Raw genomic sequence first — 19902 nt, forward strand, 5'->3', positions numbered from 1 at the left:
TAGCATTGGTTCTCATTCCTGTGCACCTGACAGTATAACTGCGCCCGGGGGGAGGCACAATGGGGGATTACAACCCTCTCTGCCAGCCCATATACCAAAACTACACCCAAAGAAATCCCAAATTCTTCTCCATTTCCAAGGATAAAGGCTGGAGTACTTGTGCTCTGATTCAGCCAGCGCACATGGAATGTTAAAGAACCTAGACATTTCTGAAACCTGGAGACCCAGGAGAACCCAGGGCAAGGTGGCTTGCATGGATCCGCCACGTTTGTTTACCCAGAGTACTCTGCAAATGTCATAATTTCCCTTCTCTTTTCATGAAGGGCAGATGCAACTAGGGGACCCTACCAATGTTCCCTCTAATTTGTTTCCTCTCTGTGCGGCAGAGTAAGGTCTCTGTGAACTGCAGCGAAGGCTATGTGTGCCAAGAACCCAACCTCACTTGTAGACCATGGCTTTAAGTGGGATGAAAAAACTGATGGTCTCTCAAAGGGCTGTGACCGATGCAATTAAGGGCGTGGCTTAAAAGCAATTAAGCTAAATATCTGTGCTTAGCATAGTGCGCCACCGACTGATATTTTACTTCCTCTGTCAGTGCGTCCAGATATATAATACAAGTAACATTACACCTACAAGAAACCAGGACTATTGGCTTTGCCAATGATTGCTTGTGGCATAAAGTTGTATATAATATTGAAAATAATTCTGCTCTTGTGGTAGAGGTTGTGACTTAATGCTGGAGCTGCTGACTTAGGAGATGGGTTTTGAGGCTCGTGTCAGATTAACATCCTGTAATTCTCAGCAAATCATTGAATCTCCCCATGCATAAAAATAAATAAATAAATCATGTAAATCGCTCCAATACCTTTGGGTTGAGTTTGCACTATATAAAACTTGCTGCATTTCTTTTTTAAATGTGGGGCTGATAGTTTGCCTTTTGATAGAATTTATGTTAAATGCAGCCCATGACAGACACTGTGATCAGGGGAGCAACTAGACCCGAACTTCGGGGGGGGGGGCTTACACCCCCAGCCAAAGCTTGCCCTAGCACTAGTCGCGCACACCGTGCAACAGTGGCATCCCTCCCAATTTCCTCCTCCTCCATGAACTCCCTCACTACTCCTCACCAACAATGCACCTCATCTCTCCATATCACCTTTCTGACAAACATTACATTTTTTAATAGTGCTGCTCCTAGTTTACTCGCACTCATTTCTGTGATCTACATGGTACACATGTTTTTTGATTCTGGTCCAGGGAAGGCATGGCTTGGCAGTTCGGACTGGACTGTTCCCATGAGGCACAGGGTCAGACTGATTTGCATATGGCCATGTCTGAACTGGGGTGGCAGAGTGGGCTAAAGAACGGTGATGGATTAAACCCAGATCTGTTGACTGGGTGTGAGTGTTTGATTGGTTCAGATGCTCCGTCCATCACCACCCCCTTTTGTACCGCTTTGTCTGCCATAAGTTGGCAGGGTATGCTCAGACGTTGAGTCCCTTGCTCACTTTGCCACTGGATTCAAGCAAGCCTGCCTGAAGACGGCTGAAATGCCACAAACCGGTCCTAGGAAGCTTGATTCCGGTCCAGGGAAGGCATGGCTTGGCAGTTCGGGCTGGACTGTTCCCATGAGGCACAGGGTCAGACTGATTTGCATATGGCCATGTCTGAACTGGGGTGGCAGAGTGGGCTAAAGAACGGTGATGGATTAAACCCAGATCTGTTGACTGGGTGTGAGAGTTTGATTGGTTCAGATGCTCCATCCACCACCACCCCCTTTTGTACCGCTTTGTTCGCCATAAGTTGCCAGGGTATGCTCAGACGCTGAGTCCCTTGCTCACTTTGCCACTGGATTCAAGCAAGCCTGGCTGAAGACGGCTGAAATGCCAGAAACCGGTCCTAGGAAGCTTGATTCCGGTCCAGGGAAGGCATGGCTTGGCAGTTCGGGCAGGAGTGTTCCCAAGAGGCACAGGGTCAGACTGATTTGCATATGGCCATGTCTGAACTGGGGTGGCAGAGTGGGCTAAAGAACGGTGATGGATTAAACCCAGATCTGTTGACTGGGTGTGAGTGTTTGATTGGTTCAGATGCTCCGTCCATCACCACCCCCTTTGTACCGCTTTGTTCGCCATAAGTTGGCAGGGTATGCTCAGACGTTGAGTCCCTTGCTCACTTTGCCACTGGATTCAAGTAAGCCTGGCTGAAGACGGCTAAAATGAAAGAAACCAGTCCTAGGAAGCTTGATTCCGGTCCAGGGAAGGCATGGCTTGGCAGTTCACGCTGGACTGTTCCCATGAGGCACAGGGTCAGACTGATTAGCATATGGCCATGTCTGAACTGGGGTGGCAGAGTGGACTAAAGAACGGTGATGGATTAAACCCAGATCTGTTGACTGGGTGTGAGTGTTTGATTGGTTCAGATGCTCCGTCCATCACCACCCCCTTTTGTACCGCTTTGTTCGCCATAAGTTGGCAGGGTATGCTCAGACTTTGAGTCCCTTGTTCACTTTGCCACTGGATTCAAGCAAGCCTGGCTGAAGAAGGCTGAAATGCCAGAACCCGGTCCTAGGAAGCTTGATTCCGGACCATGGAAGGCATGGCTTAGCAGTTCGGGCTGGACTGTTCCCAACAGGCACAGGGTCAGACTGATTTGCATATGGCCATGTCTGAACTGGGGTGGCAGAGTGGGCTACAGAACGGTGATGGATTAAACCCAGATCTGTTGACTGGGTGTGAGTGTTTGATTGGTTCAGATGCTCCGTCCATCACCACCCCCTTTTGTACCGCTGTCAGATTAACAGCATGCCGGGCTTAGCTGGCAGGGCTAATTTTCCTATCCCGTATTATTTATACAGCTGTGAGGAGTTGATTGAGAAGCCGCTTGTGTGGAAGCATCGGGGGCGGTGTTTATGAGAACATAGTTCACCACTGTCAGCCACTAACCACCCTGTCGCCAGGCCCCTCGTGATCTAGTAAACTAACGAGGCACCAGAAGGGGGTTATTCTGCACAGCATCACTGTGTGCTGAAGGGGTTAACTTGTCTTTTGGTCTTGAGGTAGCCATGCATTACATGCATTAAGCACAAATCTAGACTCACTGTGCTGCTGTCGGGGTTAAATGTCAGATAGGGATAAGGAGATGACAGTGCACTGCACACTTGTGTGGAAATAGATGGGGTGTTTGGGTGGAAACTAGTGCCCTAGCCTTGCGTTGCACCTGTCTCACCCTGCTGTGCAGAGTTTAGCTGCTATGCGGAGGTTAGCTGCTGTTCTAAAGGAACCAGGGAGCCATTCATGCTCTGCAGACTTTTTTGGAAACAGAGGTAGTGGAAACCAGGGCTCCAGTCTTGCGTTACACTTGCCTCACTCTAGTGTGAAAGGGTTAGCTGCTGTGCAGGATCTAGCTTTTGTGCAGGGTTTAGCTGCTTTGCTAAAGAGAGAAGGGCACTAGTTGTGCTCTGTGGACTTGTGTGGAAAAACAGGTGGTGAAAACTAGTGCTCGGTCTTGCATTGTACCTCTCTCGCTCTGCTGTGCAGAGGTGAGCTGCTGTGCAGGTATTAGCTGCTGTGCTAATGGGACCAGGCTGCTAATAGTGCTCTGTAGGCTAGTTTGCAGACAGATGTAGTGGACAGTAGTGGCCTTTCGCTTCACCTGTCCCACTCTGCTATGCAGTACATGGGATAGCTGTTGTGCAGGAGTTAGCTGCTGGGCTAATGGGACCATGGTGCTAATAGTGCTCTGTAGGCTAGGGTGGACACATATGTAGTGGAAAGTAGTGGCCTTTCACTGCACCTGTCCCACTCTGCTATGTAGTACATGGGATAGCTGCTGTGCAGGAGTTAGCTGCTGTGCTAAAGGGGCCAGTGCACCAATCATGCTCTGCAGACTTGTCTGGAAACAGAGGTAGTGAAAATGAGTGCTCAGCCTTGTTCTCCACCTGCCTCGCTTTGCTGTGCAGAAGTTATTTGCTGTGCTTTGGGGACCAGGCCGCTAGTCGTGCTCACAGACCTAAGTGGAAAAATGGAGTGCTTGTGTGTCAAAAGAGGCAACCAATAACCAACTACTGACCACCTTATCCCAGCTCTTCCAGTGAACTAGAGTTCCACCTACATGTTGTTCTGCCGAAGGGGTTAACTATTGAAGCACTTTTAGCCATATGAGCGTTGCAGCAAGTTTAAAAGCATAACGTGTGCTTTCTGGGTCCAGGACCATCTGAAAGCACACGCTGGGCTTTTTAAACCTGCTGCATTTCTTTTCTTAAAGCAGCGCGACTGAGGAGCTGATTGTTGGCCTTTTGAAAGTATGTGTTAATCACAGCGCCTATCAAGGGCTGCATTTAACATAAATACTTTCAAAAGGCAATCAATCAGCCCCACAACCACACTCTATTTAGAAAAGAAATGCAGCAAGTTTGAAAGCACAAACATGCGCTTTCAGATGATTGTTCGTAAACGTACTGCATTTCTTTTCTAAGTAGAGCGCAGCTATTGGGCTGATGGTTTGCCTTTTGAAAGTATTTATGTTCAATGCAGCCCTTGATGGGTGCTGTGATTAACATAAATACTTTCAAGAGGCCCACAATCAGCCTGGCAACCGCGCTCTAATTAGAATAGAAAGGCAAGAAGTGCATGAGCATTTTCTGCCCAGGAATGCTTTTCTGAGATGTTCTGTGTGTGCCCGCTTCACACACAGCATTGCGCGCTGGGAAAAACAGAGGTGCGCGGGCGCACAGGCGCGCACCTTACTGGGAACAGTGGACCCTACTAATCCTAAGCATTTGTGACCACTATAATCAAAGAATATCCAAGTTGGAGTGGCTGGCTAACATTGTTCCCAGCATGTTTTCTTACTCAGCACGCTGCAAATGTATAATGGGGAGATGAAGTGGCATTATGGCTAGGGCAGTCTACTTCAAATCTGGGAAACCAGGTTCGAGTCTCGGCAATGACGCTCAACATCCTGAGTTTCTGGTAAAATCATGTAATCTCCCCGTGCCTAACAAAAATGAATGTGTCCTTATGTAACACAACTGGTGCTCTTGTAAAGCACGCTGATATCTTTTGGTTAAGCTCACGCTCTATAAATCTATAAATAAAAAATATATATATATATGCCAAATACTGCAACATTTTGGTCTGGTGCCGATAGCCAAGGGCCCATAACAGCCCAGGGCAGTTTTGAAACCTAAAGATCATGAGGAATCTAGGGTGCTGCGGCATGCATGGATCACAGAACAATTACTTTCCCTGAATTCCTTGCAAATGTGATTGTATGGGTCAAAAACATTATTTTTCTCAGAGTTATATGACAAATCTCAGGTACTTTCAGGCAATAGCCACAGTCATTCCACCTTGCATTCTCACTTTCTCCCAATACAAACCTGTCCCTCCAAATGTGAGTATTTAATGCACATGATGGGAACAAACCAAAACTGTAACCATGTGATAACCACATTCACACTACATTGACCTTGCACATTCCAAGTCCCAAGTCTCTGTCAAAGAAATGTGAGACAAATCTGTGGTTTTAGCCAAAGTTTGACATTTGCAAGGCATTCTGGGTAAGAAAAGGTACTGCATTTAGTCAAAGCCACACCACTCTGGACTGCTCCTGATATCTAGTTTTCTGAAATGTCTGTGGTTGGTGGATTTCCCCTGATGATGGCCAACTGTGGGCACAAGTACCACAGCTACCCACATCTCCACGAAAAGATTGAAAATTCAATGGAAAAATATTGATGTCTCCACGTTGCATTTTGGGGCTTTTCCTGTCACAAATGATAGGCTTACCCACACAAGTGGGGAGCCGTTTTTATTGGGAGAAGTCTAACAATGCTGAGTGCTTGGACGTTTGCCAATTCCCACATACTACAACATTCCTACACAGAAACATTCTGTGATTTAGCCAAATCTTGACATTTGCAGCTCATTCTGGGTAAGAAATATTAGTGGGATCCATGCATGCCACACTACCCTGAAGTTTCCTTGGTGTCTAGTTATCAGAACTATCTGCATTTGATAGGTTTCACTGGGTTCTGGACAACATTGGGCCCAAATACCACAGCTACCCACATCCCCAGAAAATTTGAATTACATGGAAAAATTGTGATATCTCCATGTAGCATTTTGGGGTCTTTTAATGTTTGTGGGTGATAGGCTGCCCAACACAGATGTGGTACTATTTTTACTGAGAGAAGAATGTCAACACATTGTAGTAACATATTTGTTATTAGTTATTGAATTTCTTGTCCATTTTTGGCCTCCAGATGTAAGTCAGTGTGTAAGAAACAATACATTTTGCTAAATGCCCTCTGAATCACATAATATTATTATGGGTAATCCCAAATTCAAAGATATATGAATAGCCACTCTTCTTACATTTAGATTCTTGGGTGCATTTAAAAAATGCATAACTTTCATTCATGCCCATTTTTCTTTCACAAGATTTTACCTTATGAATTGATGAATGGTGTCTATATTATGAAAAAATATTATCAGCTGCAAGTTAGTTTGTGGTCCTGAGTATTGTATGTTTTTCAAAACCCATAAACATTACATATCCCCTGTGATCCGAAGCGTCAGATAGACTTTTGTAGATTGACCATGCAGCAAAAAAATTATGAGATGAAAACATTGTCACCTATTTCTATTTTTTCCTACTTGCTTACATTGGTTTTTGATTTTAACGATTTGTGATCTGCACCAATGATCACTTACTGAATTCCAAATTTTATATCATATTCAGAAATAAATTGCTCTCCAAGTTCACCCATGGGTTTCACACATCCTCCCCCACAATCTGCAAGTATATAGAAACTGCAAAAATAGAAAGCAATTACTAAGACTTAGAAATTTGCAAAAACTGTAGTAAAAAGTAATTTTTACAACTCAGTTCCTGAAATCTGGGAAGAGGGTGATCATAGCACAGCAGATCTTTTGTTGATACCATTCTTAGAAGAAAACAGACTTTTCTTTCACAGCACTTTTTTGATATTTCAGAAAAGACATTGCTTCAAGTTGGCTATATGCTTGATACCCCCACAGGGAAATTCAATAACTCAAACTACCTTCAGAATTCCCAACATGGGGTCGATTCCGATCCCGTAGAAAGCGCCCTGAATCGTCGTACGAATCGTACCAGGGACCGTACGACTGAAATTCCCATACGAATCACCCTCGGAAGCCACTGTACACGACGTTTATACGGTTCGCGGCTGCTTTTTACGACCCGGCAAGTACGATCCATGTTGTGTACGCTCTGTACGTCCCTTTTTCTACGGGAGCTGGAAACTGTCGTACAGTCAGAGTGCGCCCCGAAACAGGTACGGAACGCCCCCGCGGGTACGGCGCGTACACCCCATGATCGCAGGGGTACGGCGCGTACCCCTGTGATCATGGGGGGTACGTGCTGTACACCCAGCGTACATGGGGTACGTCCGTACACCCAGCGTACATGGGGTACGTGTCGTACCCCATGTACGCTGGGTGTACGGCACGTACACCCAATGATCGCAGGGGTACGGCATGCGATCATGGGGGGTACGTGCCGTACGGTGTGTAGGTGATCATGCGCTTTTCCGTACGAATCGCCCTTACCTGACGTGGACCGTACGAATCGCGTCCGGGTAGCCCGATCGGGATCGTAATCGTCCGGTCGTACGGCGTCCGTACGAGTCGTATGGAAATGGCTCTGGATGCGAGTCGTACGGACGGTGATTTTTTACGGATCGGAATCGACCCCATGGTAGGAAAAAGATGCTCATTTGGCTTGGATATTTTTCGTGGTGAAATAGCACAAACTGTCCCAAAGATAAAAAAAAAAAAGCTCAGCACCTGGGGAAAACCCTCAGAAGTTAAGGAGTTAAAGTGTGACTGGTAAACCCACAACCGTTGTTAGCTGCCAGAAAAAATTAATTTAAATGTAAATGCACTGATACTAAGTGCCTCCAAGTCACATTTGACTCAGAAAGCCAATTCTAGCTTTTTGGCCAACATCACTCATCTGTGAATCCCTTCATTGTATCTCAGAGAATGAAGTCCTGTAGTGCAAAGTGATATTGGCCAAAGAGGACTCTTAAAATAAATAAAAACGTATCTTTCTAAAGTGCTTTCATCTTACACGCTATACACAAAATAAATGTTTGTAGGCAATTATTATCAGCCATACCAACCTAGGACTAAGGTTCTGCAAAGTTCTGAAACCTCCTACCATGAACTCTGAGTATTATTTTGTATACCATGGTTAGTTATGCAAAGTGCGCTGCTATCAATAGTTCAAATCAAATGACACAGTGCTGAGGACAATGATTGACTCAGCACTGCTTAACAGCTTTCCATCCAGTCCCCTGTTCTAAGCTTCTGTTTGCCAGCTCACACAGCCCCACCAGCTGAGTTAATCATAACTTAACCCACTAATTCCACTTATGAGAGATGCCCGGTCTGGTCCAACCACAGTTTTCCCTTTCGTAAATATCCAATTATCCCAATCTACCGTAAAGCATCCTTCATGGTATTGTATCATCACCCTGTCTAGCTCCCTGCGCTCCCCAACAACTACCCCATTAAGTGGGTGGATGCTGTCTGTGTTGATATTCGCAGATGATTCATCCTGGAGCAGGAATAGGAAATGCTGTTGGAGAAGCGAGAATATCCATTGCATTCCACTATTTCCTGCTTCTTGATTTCCCTGGGCAAAACATCTGAGGAACCCACATGAAATTGCAATGCAACCCCCCCCCCCACGGAACACCAGTGGATCACTGACAGAATATCGGGGAGCAAAAAATCGACCTGCCAAAAGATTTAGGCAAAAATATGGAATGCCAATATATCGAATTTGTATCTACAAACAGGTAAGTACAAAAATATAGAATCCAAAGTATCGTTGTAAAAAATATAGTTAGTCAAAATATCGATTTTTTAAAATGTTTTTAAAAGAAATGTAAAATTAATGAAATAATAAATATAATTAACTAAAGCATATTTAAAAATACTTAAATAACCTTAAAATTAATTATTAATTAATGTAAGTTAAAAAAAATAAACATACATTTTTATTTTTTGATACATATATATTAACGTAATATCAATAAAAAAGATTCAATATTTTTTAGCGTAGGATAGCGGGAGGGTACGTTTTACTATTACCACTCCAGTGAGTGCAACAGTAGGGAAAGCGTAGGATAGTGGGAGGGTAAAAATTACTATTCCCCCCTCCAGTGAGTGCAACAGTAGGGAAAGCGTTGGATAGTGGGAGGGTAAAAATTACAATTCCCACTCCAGAGAGTGCAACAGTAGGAAAAGCGTTGGATAGCGTAGGGGTGAAAATGACTATTCCCACTCCAGTGAGTGCAACAGTAGGAAAAGCGTTGGATAGCGTAGGGGTAAAAATTACTATTCCCACTCCAGAGAGTGTAACAGTAGGGAAAGCATTGGATAGCATTGGGGTAAAAATTGCTATTCCCACTCCAGTGAGTGCAACAGTAGGGAAAGCGTTGGATAGTGTAGGGGTAAAAATTACTATTCCCACTCCAGTGAGTGCAACAGTAGGGAAAGTAATGATTTAATATTTTAATAAAAATAAAATAATTATCAGTACCAATAAAAAAGTAATTAAAATTAATTACCAATTACATAATATTTATTAATTAATTAATTATAAATACAAATAAATATTATTTATTAGAGATTCATTACCTGTTAATAATTAAGTAATAACCAATTAATTTTCAATACCAAAAATGTATAAATAACAAAATACCAATTAATAAATAATTACCAGTAAATTATCAATACACAAAAAATATTTCAATAATTAATTAATTACAATTAAATTACTTCACACCCTATTCCCCTATAAACCCACAACCCGCTATGAATAATAAATGAGTACAATTAACATAATTATCAATTATTAATTTAATAAAAAGTAATTACCAATTAATACAAATTCATTACCAATTAATAATTAATTAACAATTCATTAATTATCAATACCAATACATTAAAATAAATATTTACTTAATTACAATTAAATTACTTCCCACCCTATTCCCCTATAAACCCACAATCTGCTACAGATCTAAAACGCAAAATTAAATTAAAATTAATTAATAATTCCTAAAAAATAATATTTAATTTACTATAATTAAATTACTTCCCACCCTATTCCCCTATAAACCCATACCCCACTACGGAATTAAATTACGTAAAAATTAAATAACATAAAATTAATTACTTAAAAAAAATTAAACATATATTACAAAAATAATATACACTTTTAAAAACATATACTAGCATACAAAACAATTCGATATTAATAAAAATTCGATGTATTTTAATGCCCATATTATGTACTTCAATATTTTGACAGTCGATATTACTTACCTGCCTTTCGATATTATTAACAACTATATTATGTCCATTCGATATTATGTCCATTCTATATTTTGAATTCGATATTATGTCCATTCAATATTTTTTTTCCGATATTGTGTCTAGTTACCAACACCAGTAGCTGTCAGGGATTGTTGCATGGACAGTTCTTTACTACCCATTGTGTGGGGTGAACCAAATCGGGAACCTCCACCTACTGCTCTTGTTGTATCTTGGTATTTTCAAAATGTTTGTTTTTCAGTTGTATGACTTCGAATTTTTACTTCCCATTTTCTACTTATTTTAGTCTTTGGTTTACCTTCCCCCAGATTTATTTTAAAAAGATTTGAATTAGCAACTCGCTCATTGTCTATTTGACTACCAACTGTTAGACTCAACCCAATTTGGCTTCAGAAGCAGCCACAGCACCGAAACAGCCCTGATATAATCCACCCACGCGATCCCTGCGATAGCGGATGGTGGGGGAAGCACAGCTGTGGTGCTGCTTGATTTATCGGTAGCCTTTGACACGGTCAATAATATACTGATTGACCGTCTCCAGGCTGTGGGTATCAAGGGCTCTGAACTTAAACTTCTAGGATCCTTCCTATCTGGCAGAAACAGGTGGTGGCACTGGATTCCTTTGTATCCGATCCCTTCTGCCTACCTTTTGGGGTCCCAAAGTGATCTGCCCTCAGCCCCACCTTGTTTAATGTTTACGTTAAACCCCTGGCAGCTTTAATTAGATCCTTCAGTTTTGATCTGACTTCCTACGCCATGTCATCTGCTAAAAATCTTTCCGGTATAAATTTCAATAACTGCATGTCAGAAATTGGTCCCTGGATCAGTTAAAACTGTCTTAAACTTAACTCAGGGAAAATGGAAGTCATCCTGTTTGAGACTTATCCATCGCCTTGGACTCCAACTTGGTGGCCTCAGGAAATAGGTGCCCTTCCTCTTCCAGTAAATAAAGTTAAAAACCTGGGTGTAATTTTAGACACCAAACTGAACCTCAGTTCTCAGCGCAAAGCAGTTCCATCCTCTGCTTTCTTTGTTCTCGCATGTTAAAAAAAACTCTTTCCCTTACTCCCGGTTGAAGCCCAAAAAAAAGTATTCTCTTCCCTAGTTTTGGCTAAAATAGATTACTGCAAAGTGCTATACCGCAACATGCAGGAAAAACCCAGCAATAAGCTTCAGGTACTGCAAAATACTGCAGCCCGGGCCTTGACTAGGATCCCCAAACATTAATCTGTTGCCTCGCCATCAGACAGCCTCACTGGCTACCTGCCAGACAGAGAATCAAATTAAAAGACCTTTACTTAGCGCACAAAGCACTTCATGGCGATGGCACAGATTACTTGAAAAAGGGCTTCAAGTGGTACCTTCTAGTGAGAAACCTCAGGTCCGGTGATTCTGGACTACTGGTGGCCTAGAGTTTCAAAAGGTCCACCTGGGGCGGCAGAGGTTTCACCAATACAATTGCTAATGCATGGAACATTTTTCCGCCCGATATTAGATCCATCTCCACCTTGCTCTGTTTCACGAAAGCCTTGAAAACCTGGCCTTTTCTGAAATAAATTGTCCTCCTGGGCTTTATTTCCTTTTTTCTACAGTGTTAGCGGCTTGACAACTTTGCGCAATTGTTAGTGCTTTATATTTTCTGCTAACATAACATTCCCTCTTTTTCCTTTTTCAATCTGTTCATTCTTTTTTTGTTTTTCACATATCTTTTTTTTTTCTTTTCTACTTTCTATTCATATGGGGGAACCTACCATAGCTCCTTTTTCCTATTCATTCTCCTATTCATTTTCATGGTCTTTTCCTACCCTCTTAATGTTGGATTTGTTTTTCAAATTTCTGTAGTAAATCCTTTACTATTTCAATTTTCTTAGGGTGGTGAGTAAAATATCTGAAGTAATACTTTGTGATATCAAAAATAATTCCATGTAACTGATTAGACTTACTGCTCTTTAGGTAAATCATAACATTTAATGAGTTAGAAAATAGACCCATAGCCATTAAAGTAAGGTTTATGATATGGCTGATATAATTTTTCATGATGTCACTCCCAGTGCTATTTTGTTTGTAATCTAATGTTGTACCCGAATGTCACCACTAGGCCACATCACCTACCTAATTCTGCATGTTTATTATTTGGAAATTCTTTGCAACATTTTAACAACTAAATAGTATAATAACAACCATTTTAAACGTGATCACACAATGTACCAAACTTACGTTGCTCCTAGCTGCAAACTCACAGACACAACACATGCATATGTTATGTAAACGTATCTCTTTTTCTGCTGTCAAATAGGTGCAACCGTCCTTGGTAGAAACCCTATGCAGATACAGGACAGACCTGGAAATCATTTTCAATATAATCGACAAGGATCATTCAGGTAAGTTGCCTCCTTTCATCTCCCATTTTTAGTCATTGTTCTCTATACACAACACTTAGGGGTCGTATCGGATCTCGTTCGGAAAGCATTCCGGCTGATTTTGTTCCGAAATGCTTTCCAAACGACTTGGATCGGGGGAGTCCGACCGAGCGATTTGGATGCATCAGGATGCTTCCGGATACGAGTTGATAGAACTCCCATTGACTTCTATTGAAGCCTGTGTTCCGTATGAGAACACATGCTCTCATTGAAGAAAAGGGTGGCTGGGGAAAATAGTGCATCTTGTGGTGGGCACCCCATGGTGCCTGCCACACTGTGCATAGTTGGTCCTTCGGGTACCCCCACAGGCCCAATTCTGAGGGCCTCGGATGAAGGGGGGGCCTGCTATGGTCCGCCAAAGACCGATTCCGGCAGCAAATGAGTTCCAGACAAACCAAATCAAAACGGCTTTCTGAATCAGTCATCGTATTTGCTAGCTCAGAAAACCGAGTCTATAGAGCTGTACCATTTGGCTCTGAAAGACGCGACCTGCCTGAATGCCTTCCTGAACTAATTCAGACAGCGCTAACTGTTTCCAGGCATCTGAATCGGTCATTGGGAAGTTTGGACGATTCAGTCGGAAACAAGGGTTCTGGGTCGATCCAGCAAAGCCGAATCTGATTTGGAGCCCTTCTGTTAACAAACCTGGGCCACAATATATCATGCTTCAAATCATTCATACATATTAAAATATTGTAATTACCTACATATTCTAGCTGTAATAAGGTTTTCAAATGCACTCCAAAAAGGATCAATTTAATGGTTTGAAAGATTAAATTAAAGTGCTGCAGCCTCCTTCTACATCTGATAGATGTCAAGTCTTGAGTTCAATTGTAATGCTCAAACTGTAGGTCATTCATATTCCCAGTCATTATTCTAGACTCATCCTCTTCTCTCCATTTCCATATTTAGGGCCTCATTAAGGGTTCCACTGTGCAAAGGGTATTAATTCTACAGTTCCCAAGTTAACAATACCAGTGACCCTGTTCACCCTGGGGGCGCAGAATACACCGGAGTACTTGTTGAACTCAGAGAATCCCCTGAGAAATTAGAAATTAGAAATTACAGTGGCAACCAATCTGGGTCTGATTCTGTCAAAATCTGAAGGAGAAACATAACAGGTCTGTGGTATTTCATGCACCTTGTAATTACTGATGAGGCTATTAACTGTTATTTTTAAGGCACTGCAGAAGTCTTTGGTGTCGCAAAGAATATTTTTACCACAACTGAGCAGATTAGTAATTGAAACAAAAAATGTGAAAGCAAATAAGACTGAAAGCTTACTGTCAGCCCTGCAACTCTGCCACAAACATGCACACAACCCTTGTGAAGTGTAATTCTTCAAGTCACGAGCCTCTAAGTCTGTAAAGGTACCCATCCTAAAATTAAGGGACAAGTGTCAACTCTGCTCATGCAGTTTTTCACTGTTAAAGCCCTATGTATGAGCATCAACCATTATGGACCACATGGTTTGCACAATTCTTCCACCTATTACATAGTTCAGGTTCTGAAAATAGAGGTTTTATTACCCATTGTTAATTTGACCCAAACCCCACAATGTCCCTTTCCCCATAGTCCAGGGAGTTTGTTTTTAGTTATACTTAGTGCTTCATAACACAATGCATGCCAGCAACATCACATTGAAGTGACCCAAATAGGCTGGAAAACACATCATTGATTTGGGGTCAATTTCATGCTTACATAAATTTTAATGAATGGCCCAGAAGACCTCTACAAGTCATAACACTCCAACGTCAGAGATCAAGACTTTTAAAAAAAAAATTATTTATTAGTGTTATAACTCCAAATAAGTAGATCAAGTGTAAATACAATCATACAGCTTGCCCGCCTCAGCCTAGGTGGTTTATGTTTCACCAACAATACATGTAAAAGTCTAGACCAATGGTTACATTCGTGGAGATTCCTCATTCTTCAATATTCTCAGCATCATTTTGTGCTTAAACAGAACTCAACAGTAATAAACTCCCCCCACCTCCCTTCCTACCCCCCTCCATCCCCCCTCCCAATAACCCCCCCCCCGCTGCCGGGTCTCTATAACTTGAGGTCTAAGCATTATAATCCTTATGCTGGGTCTCTGTGCGTCTCTCCCCTTTGTCCTGGGGCCTCCCCCGGCACAGAAGACGTCAACCCTGAACTTTCCGGTATAGATTGGGAGGTCTGTCCTGCTATCTCCTGAATCATTGCTCCCCATGCCAGTAGGACCTCGGGAAGTGTGTCATCCCTCCTGGTGTTCCGCATGTGTCCCTCCTCTGCCAGAGCCCACTCCCGTAGATCCGCCCTCCATTTCGCTAATAATGGCCCTTACTGGGATAACCAATGGATCGCAATACGCCGCTTGACTACAACCAGACCCAGCATCAGGAATCGCCTGCTTACTTTTCGCTTAGAATCAAGCCCAGGAGACAGGCACGCCGGTCCAGGGCTATTGTCCACCGCGTTACCCGGTCAGATCCTCGAGGACCGCCACCCAGTACGTCTGGATTGTTGGGCACAGCCGCACCATATGTGGAAAATCCGTCTGAGCATTACGACATCTAGGGCAATGTGGATCCCTGGTGTCATCGATGGCCTAGAGCCTCTTGTGTGAGAGATAAGTCATGTGTATGATATTATACTGGATTTGTTAGAAGCGATTACTTACCGACACGTCTCGTGTTTTTTTCCCAATCTCGTGTTGTGACCTCCTGGGGACACACCTGCTGCCATTTATGATCTATCTTCAGAGATCATGACTTGTGGACAATATCATGAACAGTAGTGAGAAACCTAGGAGCAAACATTTGGGCCGATTAGGATGGCGGACGGACTTGCGTCCGTCCGCCACCCTTGAGGAGGAGGGAACGTCCGCAGGGGCTGCGGCGTTCCCTCCGTGCTGATTAGGATGTGACCGCCAGGGTGGCGGTCACATCCTCTATATTTAACATTGCGGCGGGTGCAGCTTCAAGCTGCACCCGCCGCAATGTTAAAAAAGCATGTTTTACATTTACATGCACAAAGCGGCCGGCACCGCACGGTGCCTGCTGCTTTGTGCACGCAAATGCAGGGGGGTACCATAGGTACCCCCCATGTGCACCCCCCACCCCCCATTCACCCAGGGGGCCCGCAACGGGCCCCCAAAGTGAATGTCCGTATGCTTTTCCATGGCGGAAAAGCCGCCGTGGAAAAGCATGTATTTACGAACATCCTAATATGGCGGACGGTGTCTCATAGACACCGCCTGCCATGTTATAGCTTTTCCGCCGCGGTCGGAAGCCGACCGCGGCGGAAAAGCGGCGGACGGAATTCCAGACCCACCAGCCATCCTAATTTGGCGGTGGGTCTTTGGAGGCTCCGCAGCGGTTTTTCCGCATCCTCCAGGCCGGCGGACACTTCCGCCGGCCCGGAGGATGCGGAAAAACCGCCATCCTAATCGGCCCCCAAGTCTGGGATCTGTCCATGACACCACATGCCAATGAGGTCACAAGGAGCACCTTCTCCACAATGAAAATGCTGCAAAGGTTTGGGGATGGTACTTGTTTTCCATCATCAGAATTTAACTTACAGCACGAAAGTAAACTTTAGAAAAAAGGCAGAAGGTTAAAGCAAAAGATAGGAAAACGGAGGCAAAAGGAGAAAGCAGGGATGCAAAAAAAAGTGGTTGAAATGGGCTCGAGGTGGGATCAGGACTAGGAAGCCTACGTATTTTGGCAACCAAGCTATTCTGCATTGCCGGTCGTGGGTTCACAAGAACAACTATGGGCCCCTGCACTTATTTATATATTTACAAATTATGCACTGAGGAGAGACAATTGAGGCATATAGAGTTGCTAGAAGAGTGAGAGTTCTTACCAGAGATGGTAGCCTTTTGAGGGATGGTTCTGTCTATACTTTTTGCATTACGGGTCCCACATAATAGCTCTGCTGGTGCTGCTTATTGTTGTCTAAAACACGGGAGCAGGATTTGGATTAGCTCCTGCTGGCTGAGGTGTGTTTAGAAGTATCTGACATTTGCACGTCTCTAGGGGCACCATGTCTTAGTACTGGCTTCCCTTCATATACCTTTGTGCTGCAGCAGGGCCGGCTTTAGCGTGGGTGGCGCCTGGTGCAACAGTCTTTTTTGCCCCCCCCCCCACATGACTTCTCCTTGGGTGCTCTCACTACCACTCGGCAAAAGTGTCCCTCGTCTCTCCATAGCCCCTCTCTCACATACCTTCAATTTGCTTTAAAGCGCTGGTAAGGCTGGCTTTACTAATCCACTCAGCTATCCAAAGCGCTGGTAAAGGCTGGCTTTACTAATCCACTCAACTATCCACACAAAATACAGCTCTGTTCTTTACAGCATGCATATTAACCCTCTGCACTACTTTATGGCGAGTCAAAACTGCCCCTAGACAAAACTCCGATCTCTCTGTCTAACAGTAACATTAATCACAAGAGTTATCTTGACATTTTTATTGCCGCCTGAAAGCTGAATGCTGAAGGAACTCTGCAGCAGGTGCTTTAAATTCATAATTGCTAAAACCAGTGGCTGTTGAACACCACGGATATGCCACGAGTACCCACTGAATCTTGTGTCTTTCATCTGGGTGCCTACAGAGTCAATGGCAGAGGCAAAGGCAGAGGTGGTCCCCCCAAGGGCTCCTCTGCTAATCAACAGTGACTTCACCCCCCTCCTCCCGATTTCACTACACCTGTTGGGGAAAGGATAGCCCAATTACTGTCACAATGTGAAAACATCACCTTTGAGCAGTGCGTTCTCTCTACAGCATGGGAAGGGCACTGTCTCAGATTCCTCACACACCCTTCCAACATCCCACCCCATTGAGTATAGAATTCAGACAATTTCCTTCTCCTGCAGGAAGAGGTACTGTTGCTCCTAGCATAGGGTGCGATAGAACCCGTCCCAATACACCAACATGGGGAAGGTGTCTATTGCCTCTACTGTCTTATGGTCGAAATGGATGGCATGCTATGGCCAATCTTTGACTTCCGACCATTAAACAGGTTCATTTCCTCCAAACATTTTCACTTTATCACATTGCAAGACTTCAAAAAAACTTTTTCCCTGTCAGCTCTTGTTCTACATTCAATAATTAATTTACCAAAAGTACAAAAGTCACCCGTTGGATTATTACGGCAGACTCACTAAACATTTAGGCCGACAACAAGCTAGTGGACTAAAGCATTATGTTTTTGGGTTACTGTACAAATTACCATCACTTCCAGTATTGTATTTAAAAAAACTTTTTATTCAAATTAGAGTTTGAATCTTGAAGTCCCAACGGGTGACTTTTGTACTTTTGGTAAATTAATTATTGAATGTAGAACAAGAACTGACAGGGAAAAAGTTTTTTTGAAGTCTGCACTAACCCCCTCCCTGTATAACCTATAGGGGTAGCTCCCTCATGTTTTTGGTCACATTGCAAGATGTCATCCCCTTGCTACAAGAAGGCAACTTCATGGATGCGTTGGATATGAAAGACTCATACTTTCACATCCCTATATAGCCAGTGCCCAATTGGCACATTTGCTTCATGGTAAGTGGAAAATACTATCAGTTCAAGGTTATCAGTTCAAGGTTCTTACCTTCATGGTTACCAAAGCCCAATGGGTATTTGCCAAGTGCCTGGCAGCCGTGGCAACCCTTCTGCACAGACATGCCATTCATGTGTTTCCATGTCGGAATGACTGGCTGAGAAAGAGCAGAAGAGAAGGCCAATGCCTGGCACTCAGTCAAACAGCAGTGTCTCTTCTGCTCAAGCTAGGTTTCACCATCAACAAGAAAGAGTTGCATCTCCAAACCCAAAGAGGGTGATGGCATGCCAGCCTCTGCTGCCTCTATTTCAAACAAACTGTCACATGAACTATGATGAAAGTATTGAACATGCTGGATTCTTGCATAGCAATCGTCCTAAACACCAGATTGGGCATGTGACCAGGACAAGAGTGTCTATCATGGCACTGGGCACAAGCGTAAGGGCATTGGGATGCTCTAGTTTTGGTGACCACAAAGGCCCAGAATTCCCCCGCTAGTAGAACAGCGATAATCTATTCACCAGCAGGCCCTTTCTAGATCCCATTCCACAAGTGACCATTACCACAGATGCCTTCCTCATTGGGTGGGGTGCACACCTTCATCACATGACAGTCCAAGGTATCTTGTATTCTCAACACCGAGGCCGCCACATCCACTGCTTGGAAATGCTATCTGTCATACTAGCCCTCAGCGCATTTCTACTAATTCTCCAGGACATAAATGAACTCTTAAAGACAGACAACGTGACAGCGATGCTCTAAATTTAGATGCAGGGAGGCACTCACTGCCTTCAGATTTAGGAGTGAACCCAGGATATTTGACACTGTGCAGCCCGCAACAACAGTCACCTTTTGGCGGAGCATCTTCCGGGAGTGGACAATGACTTTGCGGTCCTGATCAGCAGGACTCATTAACAGGTACACTAGTGGAAACTCCATCCACAAGTCCTTCAAAAGTGCATCCATTGTAGAGAGATCTGTTTGCCACTCCCGAACTTCTTAGAAGAAAAACAAATTGCCAATGTCCGGGTCCAACAATAGCTGGCAGGAGGACGTAGAGCATGTGCCTCTACAGCACTTCATGCTATGAGCAGATGGTTACAGGGTAAGTAACGTTTTACATATAAATTCACTGATAAAAAAACAAAGGTTAAAGGTGAGTTTATAGTTAGGTGTTGAAATGAGTTAATAACTAAGGTTTAAAAGCTGATAAAACACTGAAATTTGCCAGTTGTTGTTTAGGGAGCTAACTGTAACTTGTTCCTCCATTGTGCACTGCTTATGGTCTCACATATTTCATCGCTCATGACATGGTAAATGACATAATTGCTACCAGGCACTGCACCCAAACCCCTGGGAGTGGCTATCCCTGGCTACGCATGCCCCCCATCTGTGCATGGCCCTCACCCTTCGAATGGGCCCTGCCCCTAGCTCAACGCTGTATATCCAACCCCACGGATGCTCAATCCCTCTGCTTTGCTCAGCCTTCACCAGTGTGTAGTGACTCGTTGGACATATGCTCAACCCACTGCAGGAAGCCAACCCCCAATATG

At 43.7% G+C, this 19902-nt stretch overlaps 1 protein-coding gene across 1 annotated transcript in view; it reads left to right on the forward strand.

Annotated features, from left to right (window-relative positions):
- PPEF1 (protein phosphatase with EF-hand domain 1) overlaps positions 1-19902 on the forward strand; it is a 387937-nt gene that overhangs the window by 335504 nt on the left and 32531 nt on the right. Inside the window, exon 15 of the mRNA XM_078656153.1 lies at positions 12691-12775. Within this exon, the coding sequence (XP_078512279.1) occupies positions 12691-12775 (85 nt within the window). The remainder of the gene's footprint in view (positions 1-12690; positions 12776-19902) is intronic.

The sequence above is a fragment of the Lissotriton helveticus genome, chromosome 8 (assembly GCF_964261635.1).
Source record: "Lissotriton helveticus chromosome 8, aLisHel1.1, whole genome shotgun sequence".
NCBI lineage: Eukaryota > Metazoa > Chordata > Amphibia > Caudata > Salamandridae > Lissotriton > Lissotriton helveticus.